General features: G+C 39.5%; 1 protein-coding gene across 3 annotated transcripts; it reads right to left on the bottom strand.

Annotated features, from left to right (window-relative positions):
- Window positions 1–5,458: 5,458 nt before the first annotated feature.
- On the bottom strand, window positions 5,459–18,425 carry TPPP2 (tubulin polymerization promoting protein family member 2). Of its 3 annotated transcripts, none has more exons than XM_087711962.1 (4): window positions 18,256–18,425; window positions 8,738–8,908; window positions 6,680–6,833; window positions 5,459–5,712 (listed from the first exon to the last, which is right to left on the bottom strand). In XM_087711962.1, the coding sequence occupies exons 1-4, from the start codon at window positions 18,423–18,425 to the stop codon at window positions 5,530–5,532; spliced, it is 678 nt and encodes a 225-aa protein (XP_087568088.1). In that variant the 3' UTR covers window positions 5,459–5,529. The 3 variants fall into 3 exon arrangements, with proteins under 3 accessions (XP_087568088.1, XP_087568085.1, XP_087568086.1); XM_087711959.1 differs by lacking the exon at window positions 18,256–18,425 and adding an exon at window positions 11,367–11,474 and having other exon boundaries at window positions 8,738–8,910; XM_087711960.1 differs by lacking the exon at window positions 18,256–18,425 and adding an exon at window positions 11,367–11,461 and having other exon boundaries at window positions 8,738–8,915.
- Window positions 18,426–19,003: the final 578 nt, after the last annotated feature.

Genomic DNA, 19,003 nt, shown 5'->3' with positions numbered 1-19,003 from the left:
GAAGATGCTTAAAATGGTCAAGTTACTTTTTTCATTATAAATTTGAATGGTCTGTGCACAGTGATGCCCTTAAGCTTATTTGTGGAATGTACTATACTTTTGAAAAAATGTACCCATAAGTCTGAGCAGGAACTGGGAAAATAATGACAGGATTGCATCTAATGTGTTTATATTTTTTGCAATGAGAGACGGATCCTTGATTAATCTTCAGAATGTTGGCACGGTGTCTTATGAGCATCAGAATGGAAGGATTCAAGAAAGGAACAAGAAGTTCTTAAGTGACGAGCTTGGGGAAAGAGCTGGCAGTTTGGAAGTACTAGCCAAGAAAATAAAGAATTTATTTCTGAAAAATAATTGCTTTATGTCTACTAAGACAAGACTGGATAGACTGAATCACGACAGATTGAATACACTCATCAATCAAACCTGTGAAGGATATTTATTACAAAAAACAAAACCAATCCTGCCTAAGAATTTTTTGAAGTATATTCCTATGGACATGGCAAGAAAAAGAAGCCTGGTGGCACAATGGTTAGAATGCAGTACAGTCCTCAACATATGACCACAACTGATCACAAAAGTTATGTTGCTAAGTAAGAAAATCTGTTAAGTGAGTTTTGCCACATTTTACAACTTTTATTGCTGCCTTTGTTAAATGAATCACTGCAATTGTTAAATTAATAACACGGTTGTTAAGTGAATCTGACTTCCCCATTGACTTTTCTTGTCGGGATTGTAAAAGGGGATCACGTGATCCCGGGACAGTGCAGCCGTCATAAATGTGAGTCAGTTGTCTGAATGTGAGTCAATTGTCTGAAATGTAATCACCTAACTACAGGGATGCTGAAATGGTCATAAATGTGAAAAATAGTCCTAACTCACTTCTTTCAGTGCCTTTGTAATTTCAAACGTTCACCAAATGAACTTTTATAAGTCAAGGACTATCTGTATTGCATGCTAACTCTGCCCACTGCCAGAAGTTTAATCCTGATGGGGCTTAAGGTTGATTCAGTCTTCCATCCTTCTGGGGTCAGTAAAATGAGAACCCAGATTGTTGAGGATAATACACTGATATTTAAAACTGTTCAGAAATTGCTGCAAAACACTATCGAACAATATATGTCTAAGTGTTACTGCTATTGCTAAAACATTTTATTTCAGTAGTAAAGAGCTAATGTACTACAATACTAAAATAATACATTAAAAGTGTCTTAGCAGTCTCACTGTAATGAAGGATATTGACTAGATCAGCGATGGTGAACCTTTTTTAGCCATAAGCAGGGGGAGCGCAGGGGAGTCCTGCGTGGGTGTGCTGCACCCATAATGCAATGCGTGGTCCCCCAGCGTGCATGACAGGCGCAAACCCCCCATTTTTGCATGCTTTTTTCACCCTTCCCAGGCTCAGAGGCTTTATAGGAGCCTGGGGAAGGTGAAAACAGCCCCCCCCCGGAGGCCCTCCGGAAGCTTCAGGATCTTCCCTGAGGACGCCAGGGGACTAAAAACGGCTCTACAAGCAAACCAAAAGTCACTTGGCTTAAAAAAATAGCTTAAAAAAAGGTTGAACTCAGCTTGCCAGTGCGCACATGCACGCTGGCCAGCTGACAGGGCAACGCCTTGTGTGCCCTGACAAATGGCTCCATCTGCCACCTGTGGCATGTGTGCCATAGGTTCGCCATCCCGGGACTAGATGGATACTAACTGTACTAGCTCTTCCTTATGGAGTGAGGAGGCAATTTAGGATGGACATAAACTATGGAAATTTGTAATGGGCTACTGCCCTCTGCTGGCCATTAAAGGAATTGTGTAGTATGAATGTTTATTGAGTAAGTGCCAGCTTGACCTGGTTGTCAATTTCTTCTTTTTCCTTCCACCTTTCCCAGCATTAGAGATTCCTCCAGAGAGCTAGTTATTTTCCAGATCAAGCCTGGTTATTTAGGCTTTGAGTGGGAATTCTGGATTTGTTTGATAATCCATTTGTTTCCTTAAATATAGCAGTAGACTTATATACCGCTTCATAGGGCTTTCAGCCCTCTCTAAGCGGTTTACAGAGAGTCAGCATATTGCCCCCAACAATCTGGGTCCTCATTTTACCCACCTCGGAAGAATGGAAGGCTGAGTAAACCCTGAGCCGGTGAGATTTGAACCGCTGAACTGCTGATCTAGCAGTAGCCTGCAGTGCTGCATTTAACCACTGCGCCACCTTGGCTCATATTAATGATATACTCAGAAGTCTTCTCCAAAGTTTAAGAATCAACATCATGGGGAATACCATTGCCCACACAATTCTGAACTTGATAAATATACACTTCCCAGCATCTCAATACAGGAAGTTTTTGGGTTTTGAACAAGTTCCATTCTTAACTCTGTCTTTAATTTGAATTTGCATAGATAGTCCTCAAAGTAAGACCACAATTAAGCCAAAAAATTATGTTGCTAAGTGAGATAGTTGTTAATTTTGTGTCCCATTTTATGATCTTTCTTGCCACAATTGTTAAGTGAAGCCCCGCAGTAGTTAAATTAGTAATGGCTTCCCCGTTGACTTTGCTTGTCAGAAGATCGCATGATCCTGGGACACTACAACCTTCATAAATATGAACCTGTTGCCAAGCATCCAAATCTTGATCATGTGATCATAGGGTTGCAGCAATGGTTATAAGTGTGAAAAACAGTCTAAGTCACTTTTTTCAGTGATGTTGTAACTTTGAACATGCACTAAATGAACTGTTGTAAGTTGAGGACCACCTGTATGCAAGTCAGAATTTATATATAAGAATGGGCTATTAAAAATGGCAGACAGCATTGCCTTTCCTCAAGTTGACAAATCGCTGAAGCCATGCAGTGTTTTCATAAATTACTGAAAACCACTAACAATAGGCTTTTTATTAAAAGAACATATGACTTCAGTGATTCATAAAACATTGCATGGCTTCAACAGTTCATTCGCTTAAGGACAATGTCAACCACTTCTTTCAGTTAACAGGCAGCATATTCATATCCAAAGGTTGTCCCTTAAGTTAGACATTCTTATCTGGAGGATTACCTGTATCTTTTTCAAGACTTCATGGCTCCTTTCCCAAACTCTCCCAGAATCACTTGAGATGGGCAGCCATATAAATAAATAAATAAAGTTTGTAGGTCTGTGGTTCCTTCTTGAAAGTTACAATTGCTGCAAAGTTCCTGTAGTCATTCACCCTTACGATCAATTCAGCTTAACTTCCCTACTGGTTCGCAAATGTGAGTGCTCACACTCGTCACATCTGCACCAGGGGTGGTTGCTGCTGGTTTTACTACCGGTTCGCAACCCACGAGTGCACTGTTCAATGTAAATTGTTCTTCATGCATGCACTGAACAATTTACAGTGAAGTGCGCATGCGCAGTCACTAAAATCCAAAATGGCAGTGGCTGAGCGGCGGCGAGGGAACCGGTTTGGGGACATGGCAGGCCTGAGTTGCTGCCGGTTCTGCAACCCAGGCCTGAATTCCATTACCGATTTGGCTGAATCGGGCCAAATCAGCAGCAACCCACCTCTGATCGGCACATGAGCAATGCTTGCGCATTACTTCGGGGCGGGTGGACAGAGGCTCCCACAGAAGCCGCTACTGGTTCACCCAAACCGGAAAGAAGTGGCCTTAAAATCACCTCTGGATCAATTGCAGAGATGCTGCAGTGCCCTCTCCCCACCCTCTGCCTATCTATCCTCCATTAGACGCACAGAGAGAGAGAGAGAGACAGACAGACAGACACACACACACACACACACACACACACAGATTCCCTTCAAGTCTTTTCCCCCACCCTATCGCGATGATCTCAGAAATGGCCAGCAAAAAAGCAGCTTTGCTTTCTTAACACAAACTCTGCAGCATTCTGCAATGGAATGCTGTTGTTGGAAGAAAAATCCAGTCAGGTTCCAAGCAGGGAGAAATATGCAGGAGCCTGCATGAGTTTGGAGGCAACCTGCAGGAAAGGAGGTGTCCATTTATTTAGGAATCAGAAGCAAAGTGACTCAGCATCGGTTCTGGAACAGCTGACACAGAACCCGATGCTGAGTCACTTTGCTTTTGATTCCTAAATAAATGGAGACCTTTCCTGCAGCCTGTCTCCAAATTGATTAATTCCTGTGTCTTTCTCCCGGCTTGGAACTGGATTTTTCTTCCAACATTGTAAAACTCACATTAAGAAAGCAAAACAAGATACTTTGTCAATGGGTCATGCAATGTGATTCCAGAATGGCCATCCTTTTGGCAGTCCTGAACAATCACTTGAGCGTTTCACATAACGGCCATCAAGACTTCTGACCATAAAGGGTAGGCTCCATTTTAGTTGTAAGATAATGACTACTTCTGCTCCAACATCTGTCACTTCCTGCTCCCATTAGTTTGTATGAGAAGTTAGGAGTTTGGGCACTAATGTGTTGCATAATGTGCATCACATAAACATGTTATAAAACAAATTCCTGCCTCTACTTAAAAGCATTGGCAGAATGTTTTTAAGGATACTAAATGAGCCCAGATCATTTATCTTCTACACTTCATGTCTTGCCTTGCAAAAACATAATCTACAATAAATTGCAAGCTAAAATTAAATTAGGATATCATCCAGTAATATTGGCAGTTTCGGTTCATTGGCAGCAAGAACCAGTCTCCTCCATGAACTCAAAAAGGTTTACACGTGGGACACTGCTATTCCTTCTGTGCATTCCCTAAAGATTATACATATGTTTACATCCCATACTATTTTTCCCGTTTGGGGCTAACCGTTTTACTATTTCCTGGCTAAGAACAGGAAAAAGACTCAAAGATGCAACTGACCTAGTCATAGATCTGGCTCAAGCCTACACTATTTGGAGCATCCAATCAGCACAATGGAAGAAGGAGTAGGATGTCTAAAAAATGAAGCTTCATTATCTGTACAAGCCAATTCAAGTCCAGGCCCCAGAATTTTGATGAAGAAATTCAAAATAACCATATGTTTTTGTCTTCCAGATTTTGGCTAGTATAGATGATGGCATTAAGTGGAGGATTCGTAGCCCAAAGGTTTGAACCTTATGCATACATATAGAGAAGCAAACATGATTGAAGTTTAAGGACCTAACATCTTCATACCTAGAATAAGCATCTTTTGATAACCCGTAGGTCAATTTGACAGCTCAGACATAAGTTTTGCAAGTGAATGATGCAAGTTAATTTTTTATCATTAAGCTTTTTAGTAGAGATCTAAATGAGAATCTGTAACAAAAGAACATTCAAAGTCAGTATGAAGAAACATTTGTGTCTTTGATTACGGCAATGAAAGGAAATGGGGCACAAGTATTAAAATGATGACATATTTTTTCTATGCCTTGTTGAGTAAGACGTGGTAGATAATGAAGGATCTTCCAAAACAAGGGAACAATTCTAACCTTTTCCTCATTTAGATACCAATCACTTATAGTCTCACAAACACTAAACACAATAATTTAAGAGCAGGTGTTTATTGACATCTCCTTCCAAGGCCAAGGAGGACAGGCAGGAGGCCCCACTCCTGATTTAGTGGGTCTTATCGTAAGTTCCACCTCCCTTATAAGCCCCAACATAGCCGCTGTTGTCAGTCAACTCTGCACGCCCAGCAATCCCTTTGCCTTTGCCACTTTCATCAAAGCGTTCCTTGTGAGAACCCGTGTATTTGCTGGTGTCCGTCAGTCTGTCTACTGCACCAGCTGCAACAGTTTTCTGCAAGACAATTTTGCAAAGTGTCAGCTGCCGACTGTTGATGGGGTTTGGGGAAGGGAAGATGAGCTGAAGTTAAGCTGATTCTAACACATGGGAAATTCACAGGCCAGTACAAACGAACTAGAGGGAGAAGCAACAAATGGGATGTGTAGGCTTTATTCATGCCAAGAAGACCCATATTGGGTGAATCATTCTAGATTATGGGCTTTTTTAGGGGTTCTGCCAGCATGTTAACTGTTCCTAACACTGTGCTTTTCTGGAGGGGGGGAGATAGGAGGGAAAGGGGAGGGAGAGAGGATAGAATGTGGTTTCTTGTCACTTCAGTAATAGCTGAAGGTGCAGAGTAAAATCAGTGACATGCCCTGGATGAGAGGTAATGTGGTTTCTTCTGAGTATCATGTGGATTTTTTCCAAAAAAGAATTCACTGGTTTTGTTTCAATGCTGTTTGGTGAGCCACAAATAATTGGCTATAGCAATGTTACTAATGATGATCACAAGCTTGCAATCTATAAGAGGCCTTCCCTGCAGCTATATGATATGATCAGTAGCTTAGTCATCAAAAAGAATTAGAAGAAGAAATAAGAGAATAACAGAGTTGGAAGAGACTTTGGACTTCTTCTAGATCAACCCTCTACTCAAGCAGGAGACCCTATACCATTCCAGACAAGTGGCTGACCAGTCTCTTCTTAAAAGCCTTCAATAAATGATGGAGCACCACAACCTTTGAAAGCAAGTTGGTCAGGAAAGTGATTACAGTAGGAAGAAAGGAAGAGCAAGAAATACGGGGAGAAATCAGCAGGGCATGATGGGCAGCCATATAAATTAAATTAAATAATAAACAAAAACAAATTGGGTAGAGGGATTACAGTTAAAGAATGTAGTGTATCTGAATATGTCTTGCTCAGGTATCCCTGGCACCATCATTGATTGGCTGCATCCCTCACGTATGGGGAGCTCTTCACTCACCGTCGCTCCTACATTGCCTGGTTCTTTGCCCTCCATCAACTGGTGAGTGGCCTGCAAAGCCTCCTCTGCGGACTTTCCTTTGAAGCGTTTAACACTCAGCTCTTTTATTGCTTCTTGGAACTCTGAATATGTGATGTTGCGAGCAGTCTTAGCCCTGGGAATACACCAACACATCAACTCTGACCCTCAGTACAAGACAAACCGTGAACAAGGCATCCAAGAATTTACAAAGAAGATAGTATTATAAACAATCATTTCAAGACAATTATGCTATTAATCAAACATAATGGGGGAGAATAATTGTCCAATTAATAAAACATAGTGGGGGGGGGGGCAGAATTATTTACAAACAGAAGATGGCATGCCAGGAAAGTAATTTCTAGTTCTGATGTTACTTTTCTGTAACATTCTTTACAGTAGGTTTCTATTTGCATGTTCTTTTTAAGCAGCCAGTTAAAGGAGGACAGTGATACCTTCCTGTAATGGTTAAAATGACCTTGGAAGACAGGAGGGAGATCTGCAACCTAAATAAAAGAGACTAAACAAAGGAAGGACGATGAAATACTTAGTCTTGGAAAATTGGTGTCAGATTTGTGATGTAATCCAGACAAGATGTACAGGGATGAACTGATCCTAATTTATTGTAAGGTTACATTAACACAATCTTGCAAAAATGAAATCATTTGAAAAAAGTAAGGTTCTCCATTTAGGCAAGAAAAACAAAATCCACAGGTATATGGTACCTTGCTCAATAGTAGTAACTGTGAGAGGGATCTTGGAGTCCTAGTGGACAATCATTTAAATATGAGCCAGCAGCAACAGCCAAACAAGCCAACACAGTTCTAGGCTGCATAAGCAGAGATAAAATCAAGATCAGGTGAAGTGTTAATACCACTTTATAAGGCCTTGGTAAGGCCACACTTGGATTACTGCATCTAATTTTGGGCACCACGATGTAAAAAAAGATGTTGAGACTCTAGAAAGTGCAGAGAAGAGCAACAAAGATAATTAGGGGACTGGAGGATAAAACATATCAAGAACATTGCTGAAATTGGGTATGACTAGTTTGATGACATGATAGCAGTGTTCCAATATCTCAGGGGGTGCCACAAAGAAGAGGGAGTCAAGCTAAAGCACCTGAGGACAGGACAAGAAGCAATGGATGGAAACTAATCAAGGAGAGAAGCAATCTAGAACTAAGGAGAAATTTTCTGATTGTTAGAACAATTAATCAATGGAACAACCTGCCTCCAGAAGTTGTAAATGCTCCAACATTGGAAGTTTTTAAGAAGATATTGGATAACCATTTGTCTGAAATGGTATAGGGTTTCCTGCCTAAGCAAGGGGCTGGACTAGAAGACCTCAAAGATCCCTTTCAACTCTGTTATTCTATTCTATTCTCCCTTCTTTTTTTAGTCTCCAGAAAACAAGGGACATTCCCATTCAAAATGCTTCTCATGCATTTTCCCCCCACCTACAAACCACTCACCTGCCTTATTACCCTGTTGCCTAGGTTGTGGGCCTTCCTCTTGTATCCCAAGGTCATTCCCACATACCATTATACTTCTACACAATTCTATCGAATTGGGATACCACATTATCTTGCATTATTTTGCTTCCTGAGTAGATCTGCCTTCAGCTTTTTATGATTACAAACATGGCTTCTCCCAATTCATATTGGCAAGATCCTAGTTACCTTCATGTCACACACACACCCTGGTCATTTTAAAGCCACCTAGATTGTATATTTATGAAGGTTTATATGGGGAAAAGAGGTACGTATCACTTTAATATTGGATCAAATAAATGAATTTACGTGGCCTCAACTATAGGCTGGGGGTGAGGAACAGACCCTGCATTGTGGACATGTCCTTAAGAAATGGCTACCAAGGCATCTCTGACAGTGAAGGGACATGAAAATATGCCTTGACTGAAACAAAATTATCTGGCTCACAATTTAAAAAGAAGAGCAATGTGGCAGTAATCATTATTTACACATTAGCGTCGTGGTTGGATGCCTGTCCACAAATATATACACACATCAACCCTTCAGCTCACTTGACTTTATTGAAGACAATGTCCACATCAGTGCTGGTCACTGCTTTGCCATCCATTACACCACATTCCTTCAACATCTTGGAGAAGTTCTTGCCTGTCATGTCATTGCCTGTGGCAGCTGTGTCTCCATACACCGCAAATTTGCGGAAGGCTTTTTCCAGTTCTGACATCCTCTACACTTGGGAAAAGGAAACAAAAGGAGGAAGCAACAGAACTTGCAGGACTTGCTCATATGTTCACCCCATCATGGCCAAAGCAAGGCCAGAAGGTGAGTTAATTGCTAAATGGCACTATCAGGATTTCATAAGATAGATCTCCTGGATAGGAGGAAAGTAATTGAGATAGGTAACTTGGTGCCTTTCAGCTGTTCTGAAAAATTCTGAGAGCCCCAGCCAAAAAATTCTACAGGATTTGATCCCATATGCATTATGCTCATATATAGCTGTAAATACATATAAATTACTGGTTCTGAAATGATAGAAAGTGTGTAGGAGATGACCAGACTGAACCTCATGGAAGGGTCAAACCCATTTTCAGTCTTGAGTTTCTGCATGCCCACAAGAGATCTAAATCTAGTTCACCTTGAATTCTGTTGACTCTTACCTACTGCCAATTTGGTTTTATTGTTAGTAGTTCAGATTCTAGTAGAGAGTTTAAATTTGCATAAACCTATATATTCATTTGAACTGTCTGGACTCCTGATTTCCACACTTGACAAAATATCACAAAATACAGCCAAGTAAGTACTCCAAACTAGAGACCCTTATGGTTCCAGTTCCATTGGGATCTTGAATCATTAATCATGAATGGTTAGCACATTAATCATTCAGGTGTTCTATTAGCCCAAAAATAAAATTATCAATTCAATGTAGAATATTTTAGGCTTATGACATACAATGACATGAACTATCATTTGGAATTCAGTAGTTAGCGTTAGCGTTACACAAAAATCTTCAACAATGAAGAATCTAGAGGGAATTGAATACATTCCATTGATTAAGGAACAGCTTTCAAAGAAATGTGAGGGAAGCAAGTGGATTTTGAGGAGCGATTCTCTTTAATGGAGCAAATACAGAAGTAATTGGACTTTGTTTTTTCTTTGAAGATGTTTTGCTTCTCATCTAAGAAGTGTCTTTATATTCCTAGAAGACAGCTGGTCATTTGCATCCTTTTAGGGGGTTGTTTAAGCACTTGGAGGTTTATCTGTGTCCTCGGGGTCACCTGAGTAGTGCTGGTATATAAAAATAGAACTCAAAATTTTGTTTTTCTGTTTTGCCCATTTATAAATGAATTCTGGTCTGGTCATGAGTGAAAAGTACTGCCAGATTCTTAAAGTCATGTCTGTCTTGCAATTATTTTCAATAATTTGGATCTCATGACTTTAACCAGAGCACTATTTCTCAACTTGGCAAGGACTTCAACTTCCAGTATTCCCCAGGCCAGGTTGAGGAACACTGGATCAGAGTATTGGGGCTTAGGCAAAGTTGAGCCATTTGGGATGCAGTTGGAGAGGATACATTTTTAAAAAAGTAGGGGGTCCAAATTCCATGTTTGGTAGCACAAGGACTAAAAATAAATCAGCAATATAATAAAGCCCTTTTATCATTTATGATGGGGCTATACTTGTCTCATCATGTGCAATTCTGGTTGCCACATCTTTAAAAAAAAGTGTAGTGATAAAAAAGCGGAACGAAATGCAGCTAAATTATTTAGGGTCTACCACAACTTCCATAGGAAGAAAGGCAACAATGCCTGAAGCTTTTTAGCTTGGCATGAAAGGAGACACCTTATAGAGCTATACAGTATAGAAAAATTATGCACAATATGGAAAATGCAGATATAACTTTTTCTCCTTCCTCACAATGATAATATGGGGTCATCTTTTAAATCTAAATGCAAGATTTAGAACTGATAAAAGAAAGGTGTATCTTTATGTGTTATACATAGCTAATTTGTGGAATCTATGGCTATAAAATTTGGAGATTGTGTCAATTCACAGCATTCAGAGGGGAAGGTCAAAAAAGGCAAGAGAAAACAACACATGATCTGCATATATATATATATTTGTAATATTTATGCTGATAAATAAATAAAGGGAGACTAGTATAGATCTATTTCAAGCTATTTAGCTCTCATCAGCTAGCCATACCCTATGTTGGGAATCGAACCTGTGCTTTAAATATATATATATATATATTCTGAGCTTACTTTGGGAATGGCAATTGGATTCTGGATCTCATCAGTCCTACGTTTAATTGTCCAATGTAACCAAGAAAAATAATCCCTCCTCAAAAAAGCAGAGCAACACAATTTATAACTAAAATCATTTTTCTCTTACATATAAATAGCCATCCCTTTCCCACTTCCTTAATCCTCTCAAAAACCTTTGCATAACTGACTGATTTTTTATTATTATTATGTGTACATCTTGACTTTCTTTAAGGATTCATGACTGGTATCCATGGGTGTTACTCTTTTTCTATTCAAGGGAATGTCTAAATGTAACCAAGATAAAATGCCTTCAAGACCCTTAAACATGCTAGATTAAATCTATCCCTTCCTGCCAGCAAGGCTGTGAAATGAGGTATAGAGGACTTTCTTCCAATGATTGGTTTGAAAATGGACTTACCTAAATGGCCTTGGGGCCCCCTGCCTTACTCTTTCTTGAATATGTTCCTCCTAGGAAGGACAAGGCCTGCTTTGAGTTTGAACCACCAGGGGCTTAGGAGTTTACTTTACAGTGGGAATTGTGACTTTATCAAGTTATCTATGACATCATGGCTGGTCTCACTCTGGTAATCTGATTTCCTTTCAACTACAGATGGCCTGTGGTAAGAAGGTTGGTTAGCTTCAAATGTTCTTGGCATTTCAGATCCCAGCTACATATCATTTTCTAGGAAGAAGCTGGGGAAAAGTCATTATGAGGAAATAAGGTATCTCATCCATAATTGTTGCATGACCATGAGATTAGCATTTTGACAGATTATACAGAGATCTGTATGTTAGTTGTAAAACTCTTTGAATATTAGTAGTGATGCAAAATAAACCCTTATTCCTTTTAGTGTAGTGCTTTCAAAGGGAGGAAGGGGGAAAGGAAGGAAGGAAGGAAGTTTTTTTAATTTTTAAACACACAAATACAAAGACTGACTGCGTTTATACAACATGGAAGGAAGGGTTTTAATTATAAGTGTATATAATTATTTACAAAGGTTTTGTCAGTTTTGGAAGCCATATTAACACCAGAAGCATCCACGCTGCCACACTCTTGTGCTTGGGAAATTAGGAGGGGACTTAGTAGAGGGAATGTAATTAGGCATAATAACATTCTTATTTTCAGTCAAGGTGATAATATTCCTGCACCTGGAGGAGGAGTGGTTGAAGTGATGTCTCGAGTTGGGACAGATTGTGTTTGGACCATGTTATGGACTGATGGGTGCAGGAGCTGGGTTTGGGCTTTTGGTCTACTGAAGGAAAGCCCAGAATTCTCCGATTTGGGTTGTCCCAGATGTGCCAGTATAAGCACTCTAATAAAAGGGAACTTTGAGAAAATGCCTATCTCAGAGTTTTTAATTGGAGTTGGGTTCTTCGGGGACGCTGACAGGTTTATTTTATTTTATTAATGCCTATAATAAGAGGCTTGGGACAGTTAACCTGAAAAATAGAGGAAAAATAAATAGGGGATGCAAACATAATTTATTTCATTTCCCTTGTCTTCTTTCCTTGCTTGCCAGTAAGGAGCCCAGTTTATGTCAGTGGTTGTTTCACTCATGTTGCCCAGAGTTAAGTCAGTGGACACCAGACAAAACTATTCCCAGGATAAGTGGTGGCAGTTTTAACTGGGAGCAGGAAAATAGACAGCCTGTGGGAGAGGAGCCTGAAAATCTGCATCTTGCAATTCTTATCTGCTCAGCCCTATTGCTACAAAAGGCTTAAACTGCTGTTACCATTCTTGCCTACAATATCTAGATGCCAGAAATATTTTTTAAAAATATTAATTCTTTGCTTCCCTCCATAGGTTATCCAGATTTTTGCAGCCCATAGCTTCATGCCCTATTTAAAATTTGCAAAACCTCATGTTAATAAAATAACCCATTCACTCCCACAAGTGTGCTCGTTTCTAAGGCTACAACTACTGTAAGATAGGGAATCGGGTTAAGAACAGGCAATCTATGACCCAAGCAACTGACTGAGGCTGCTGGCATTTTAACACACCAATATCTGGAGAGCCACTGGTTCCTAAAGTTAAGGGGCTTGGTAATTTCTCTGTATTACGTGTGTGTATGTGTGTGTGTATACAGTATATATATATAGTATATGTATATACATACATACACACTCCTGGAAACACCAAACCTGAAGTAGTCTGAAGCCGCCTGAAGATGACGAATGAGACTTCGTCGAAACGTCGCCAAGACATCTCCAATTCTACGCGGGAGAAAACCCGAACAACTAGAGACCTACATACATACACTATATATATATATGCAGGTTTTGGTGTATTCGGATCTGCATACCTGTATCCAGGAGAAATAGGTATGTATTGTGTCACAGGCTAGCTGATGTGAGCTAAATCCCATATTTGGGCATACCAGGGGTTGTAACACAATACATACCTAATTTCCTGGCTTAGCTGATAAAGGAGGAGAGCCTGTGGCTTAGTGGCTAATACAACGGCCTGATATATAATACAGCCAAGGTTTGATTCCCAATAAGGGTATGGCTAGCTGATGAGAGCTAAATAGCTTGAAATAGATCTATACTAGTCTCCCTTTATTTATTTATCAGCACAAATGCAACACACACACACACACACACACACATATGTAAGATTGAGATTGTCTTGGCAACATTTCAGCGAGGTCCCACTCGCCATCTTCAGGCTGGTGTTTTGGGCTTAAAGTGTGATCGGAGCTGCCGTCCCTCTAAAAATCTTGGGGGGGGGGAGTGCTGGCCCCATTTCAGCAAGTGGATTGATTGGATGTGTGGCTGTATCATGATTGGTAGATTGGTGCTGATTGGTGCTGGCTGTGGGTCCGTTGTTGTTTTGTGTTGTAACGGCCTGGGTGATGGGTGGGGCTCATTTGTTTACCAGGGCTGGTTTCCAGATGTCTGGTAGGCGGGAGGTATCATCACATTTATTCATGTTGTGGGGGTGTTTCTCTATTTTGATAGCTTCCATAATTATTCTCTTGTTGAAGTGTTCAGTTTTGGAGATTAACCTGGTTCCTTCAAAATTAATTTCATGTCCTGTAGCTTTTTTTAATTTTTTTATTTTAATTGAACAAAAACACAAAAAAAGAATCATCCTTCATTACATCTTGTAGAAAGCATGCCGATTGGTTACAGATAACTTTCGTGCATTTCTTCGATTTCTTCTCTCAGGAATAGGGCGGCATACAAATTGAATAAACATCCAACATCCAACACAATCATTACTTATAGTTCATATTAGATTATACAATTTAAGTCAAAAATCTTTCTATATCTTACTATCAATGTACCACAATTCTCATTTGACTATGATTATTTGAACATGCTTTTACCTCAAATCATATTTAAAGACACAACCACATAATCCCCTTTAATTCCCAACCTCATCATCTTTTGCTGTGAGGAAGACTAGTCTTTCCAACTTCTTTTCAATTCTCCCATATCCTTCCAATATTTTGAATTCCAGCCAAGATATTTGGAATTTTACGGTTTCCTCATCTAAGTATTGATCCATGTTTCCAAAACAGAAGAAAGAAAGAAAAGAGAGAGAGAGACAGAGAGAGAGAGAGACAGAGACAGAGACAGAGAGAGAGAGAGAGAGAGAGAGAGAGAGAGAGAGAGAGAGAGAGAGAGAGAGAGAGAAAGAAAGAAAGAAAGAAAGAAAGAAAGAAAGAAAGAAAGAAAGAAAGAAAGAGAGAGAAAAAACTAATAGTGACTGCCACTCTAGCCTTCCAGGCCTCTCTTATTTTTTATTTTAAATTGACTTGAACACAAGTTCTTTTATGCTTTTCAAAGGGGAAGAGTTCTGTTTTCCCCCCTTCTTCTTTCTTTCCCTGCCAAAATAATTCTCAGAGGCACCTGTGAAAACAATTCGTACCCTTGGTTCTTTATCAGTTTCTGTAAAGTTCTGCAAGTTGCAAACCCTTCAGCTACAAAGTTAGTGAAGTCAAATAAGGAAAGAAAAGAGATATGTTGTTTCAAAAACTCCAGCCTCTGACCTCGAGTGGCAGTTAATTTTCACCTATAGGGAACAAAGTTCTTTAGATTTCTTTTAGTGTGGTTTAATAACAAGTAGTAGGAAGAATTGTTAAAATAAAAAGGAAGGTTTTAATCCAGAAGTCAAAAAATAAAGCAAGAAGCAGAAGAAAAAAAATTAATCCGTTCACTTTAAAAGGAGAGATGAAAAACATTACGAGCACGTCAATTCACAAAAAATAGTTACAAAAAAAACCTTTCACAGCGATCCAATTAGGATTATTTTCACCACTCAGTTCTTTTGTTTAAGGATCTAATTTGGCTTTAAAGAAACATTTCTTTGGGCAGTCTTTAGCAAAATAGAAAAAATACCTCACTAGATGGACTCACTTTCTCTTTTCACTTCCTTCCTTCCGGAGCGTCTCGATTTCATCAGCCTAGGGGCTGCCTGTTTACTGCTGGCTTGAAGCACTTCCCTTGGGTCTATCAGGGATTTTGCGATATCCCTGAGACCAGCAATGGTTTGTCTTCCTGATCACCATCACTACGGGACCCTCCAGCGGCAAAAGTGTCAATGGCGGTCTCGGAGTATCGATACTCCGAGACAGCACGTTGTAATATAGCGATGTGGCTCCTCCTGTAGCTTTAAGGCAGTGTTTTTCAACCACTGTGCTGTGGCACACTAGTGTGCCGTGACATAGTGTAAGGTGTGCCGTGGGAAAAACACTTTATATATAGTCAATATAGGCACAGAGTTAAAAATTTTTAACATTTTCTAATGGTGGTGTGCCTCGTGATTTTTTTCATGAAAAAAGTGTGCCTTTGCACAAAAAAGGTTGAAAAACACTGCTTTAAGGTGCTGGAAAAGGGAGGAAGTTTTTTCTTTTTTTTTCTTACTGCGTTCTTGTGTTCTGTGATGCATGCATTTATTTCCCCTGTTTGTTTGTCCTATGTATGTTGCAGGGCAGATTTTGCATGATATTTCGTAGTCTCCTTGGTTTTCTAGCTAGATTTTGTCTTTGGGGTTTCTTAAGATGTTGGCTATTTTTTGGTCAGTGTTGAAGGCTGTCTTGATATTGTGTTTGTGGGTACCGAAATCTGCTGTAAGAATGCTAATCATGCAAAAATAGCATGCTCTATTTGGTTATGGATCATTCCAAGATTAATTGCAATGATCTCCCAGCATGAATTTCTCTATTGGTTTGTTCTGGCTTAAAGCAGTTCTTCAGAGTTCAGAGCTTGGTTGGGCCAAGGTGGCCCAGTTCAGTGACCTGGATGGGTGATCCTAAACACCACCTACACTGAACACAGAATACCAGAGGAAAAGTGTTTCATAGGCTTCCCCATCCAAGGATAAAGGGAGGTTCTCCAAAGATGCTACAAGTTCTACCTAACATCCGGGGATTTGTTCAGTTTTTGGCATTGTTGGGTGTTGCAATGTAGAGTAGCTGTCACTTTATGCTAGATGCCAATATGTTCAACTATCTTCTCCAGTCTCACTGCCACGTGTCCAAATTTTTCTCATGGGAACGTATTTGCCTGTGTTCCTCAGTTTACCACAGAATTACAACAAATGCACTTGAAAATTTTACATATGGGTTAGACCTAAAACTCAATTCAAAATCAAATCCAGATTCATTCCAGGCCAATCTGCTGTAATTTCGGATTGCAGCTCTCCCAATTTTCTATTAATAGGTAAATTCAGTAGCACACCAATTTGTGTACTTTATACAAAGAAAATGTTTATTTGTATTTTGTTTTCACAATTTATTTTGCCTACATGATTCCCTCACTGGAAATCTTCATTTATATGGTTTCTGACATTTTACTACATTCCTGTTTTCAAATACCGGTATATCTTTGCAAACGAAGAGACTAAAAACATTTCTTTCTTTGAAAAGAAAACTTAGATTCGCAAGATACTGAATTCTGTTCCTTGCATCCCATTCCTTACTTATTTCCGATATACTCATGGGAAAAAAAAAACTACATCTTTTTACTCAAGTAATTCAAATGTATAGAGTTTTGAAATCAGGCTGTCTTTCTCGATGCAAAGAAACCTTTACTTGTTCATTCTTCCAGGTTGGATGGCATTTTCCCCTCGATTAGCTTCAATATGGCCTGCAGAGCTTCCTCAGGAGATCGTTCCTCAAAGTACTTTCTGCTCAGCAATTTAATAGCTTGCAAAAACTCAATATAGTTAATGTGGTTGGCCCCCTTAAACCTGCAGGAGACAGAGGGGGAAATCAATTAACCATATGTTAGTGGATTTTCATTTTCCCCTAAGCTGTGATGCAACGGTAAGCAACCTATTCTTGCCTGCAACTCTCATACCCATCCTTAAAGCTGCCAAAACTTTGAAAAATGGCTGAAGTCAGTCTAAAATGCAAGGCATTCTGGGGTTGGGGCATTTCAAGACTGAAAATGGGGGTGATTAGCACTCTACAGGGGTTGCTACCTAAACCCCTAAAAACAGAATAAAAAGAGAATGAAAAATTTATCTTTGTTCCTTCTTGGAAACTTAAGAACTGAATTATACTTATGCCCCTTCAAACATTGTGCACCAATGCTGTAAATCACAGATGGCTGAAATCACATAAGCCTCTAAGATTAAGGCTTTAATCTCATGGATAAATACAGTTTCTAGAGGTCTGTGAACCTGGATGGGAAAAGGGTTTCAACTATATTTTCACTATCCATAACTGAAATTTAGTTTTTCAAGTAAGCAACACAGTAAAGTACGGTCTCTAGACTCCAAAAATGTTTGGCTTCAATAAATCTCACAGTTTAGACTCTACAAAGTGGTATTGTCTTGTATTGAAGAAACATGTTACTATTATATTACTGATGTTAATTAAAAAAATACTTTGATTAACTATTTGGAATACAATTTGTTTCCTTATAATTTCTATCCATGCATTTTATTTTACACATTTGAATACATCTTTCTGAGGACTCTGTATTTTCCATAAGATTTCCAGAGAGGTTCGTGACACAAAAAGATTTTGGCAAATGCAGGCAGGACATCATCTTAGTATGGTTTGTGGGCAGTGGTGGGCTGCTGCTGGTTCAGTAGCGGCAGCAGGAGACTCCGTCCACCCACCTGGATGCTTCTGTGCATGCACAAAAGTGTTACGCACATGCACGAGTGCACATGAGAACATGCCCGAAACAGTAGTAAAAAAATTAGCAACCCACCTCTGTTTGTGAATGCAGAAAACAGCATTTGGGAGCTAAACAGAGTCTGCTGTGAACAATTAGTAATCTTAGTGTTTTCAATAGTCCCTGCAAGCTTGTTTGCCATATTCCCGACACTATCCTTCCAAGCTTACTTGACTTCATTGAAGGCAATGAGCACATCAATGTTGGTCACGACTTTTCCATCCATCACACCACATTCCTTCAACATCTTGAGGAAGTTCTTCTGAGACATAGTGTTCCGGTGTGTAGCTGTTTCTCCATATGCAGAAAATCTAAGAAAAGTTTTTTCCAGTTCCGACATTCCTTCTGCAAGAGTGAAGGGGACATGATGTCTTTAGAAAAGGCCCAAAACTATGTCATAAGGAGAAGAGGGCAACACCTTTGAAAAGATAACCCAGAATTCCTTGCTGGAAGGCAGTAATGGAAGTTGAAGACAATCTCTCACCAATGGATAATGGCTATAGCAGCAATTGTCACTTCTTGCTGAAAAGGCCACAATTTTTCTCAATGTATATAATTCTGGGCCTGAAGTCAATACCCATTATGTTCTAAATTGGTAAGATGTGTTCCACTATCTGAGAACATTTCTATTATAGCTGCATAGCTTTATAAGGGAAAACATAAATGATATTTCACAACAGTGATGAGATTTATACTTATCATGAAAGGTGCACCTTTACTGGCTGCTGCAATCTTTGATAAACTGGCAATTATCCAGCTTCCACTGTATTGCCTAGGAAGGACACAACTAACAATAGCAATAGCACTTAGACTTATATATTGCTTTACAGTGCTTTACAGCCCTCTCTAAGGGGTTTACAGAGCAAGCATATTACCTCTAACAATTTGGTTCTTCATCTTACCCATCTGGGAAGGATG

Source organism: Thamnophis sirtalis, unplaced genomic scaffold (assembly GCF_051295495.1).
Source record: "Thamnophis sirtalis isolate CommonGarterSnake01/CBP01778 unplaced genomic scaffold, rThaSir2_p1.2 scaffold_4, whole genome shotgun sequence".
NCBI classification, from domain to species: domain Eukaryota; kingdom Metazoa; phylum Chordata; class Lepidosauria; order Squamata; family Natricidae; genus Thamnophis; species Thamnophis sirtalis.
The sequence above is the reverse complement of the archived record's forward strand: the minus strand, read 5'-3'. Positions and strand labels throughout refer to the sequence as shown.

Bases quoted from the DNA above. Each gene is read 5' to 3' on its own strand.
- TPPP2 (XM_087711962.1), bottom strand. From the start codon at position 18,425: ATGTCGGAACTGGAAAAAACTTTTCTTAGATTTTCTGCATATGGAGAA. The intron at 6,834-8,737 runs GTGAGCTGAAGG...GTGTATTCCCAG, and splicing joins ATTGTCTTCAATAAAGTCAA to GGCTAAGACTGCTCGCAACA. The intron at 5,713-6,679 runs GTGAGTGAAGAG...ATTGTCTTGCAG, and splicing joins CAGGCAATGTAGGAGCGACG to AAAACTGTTGCAGCTGGTGC.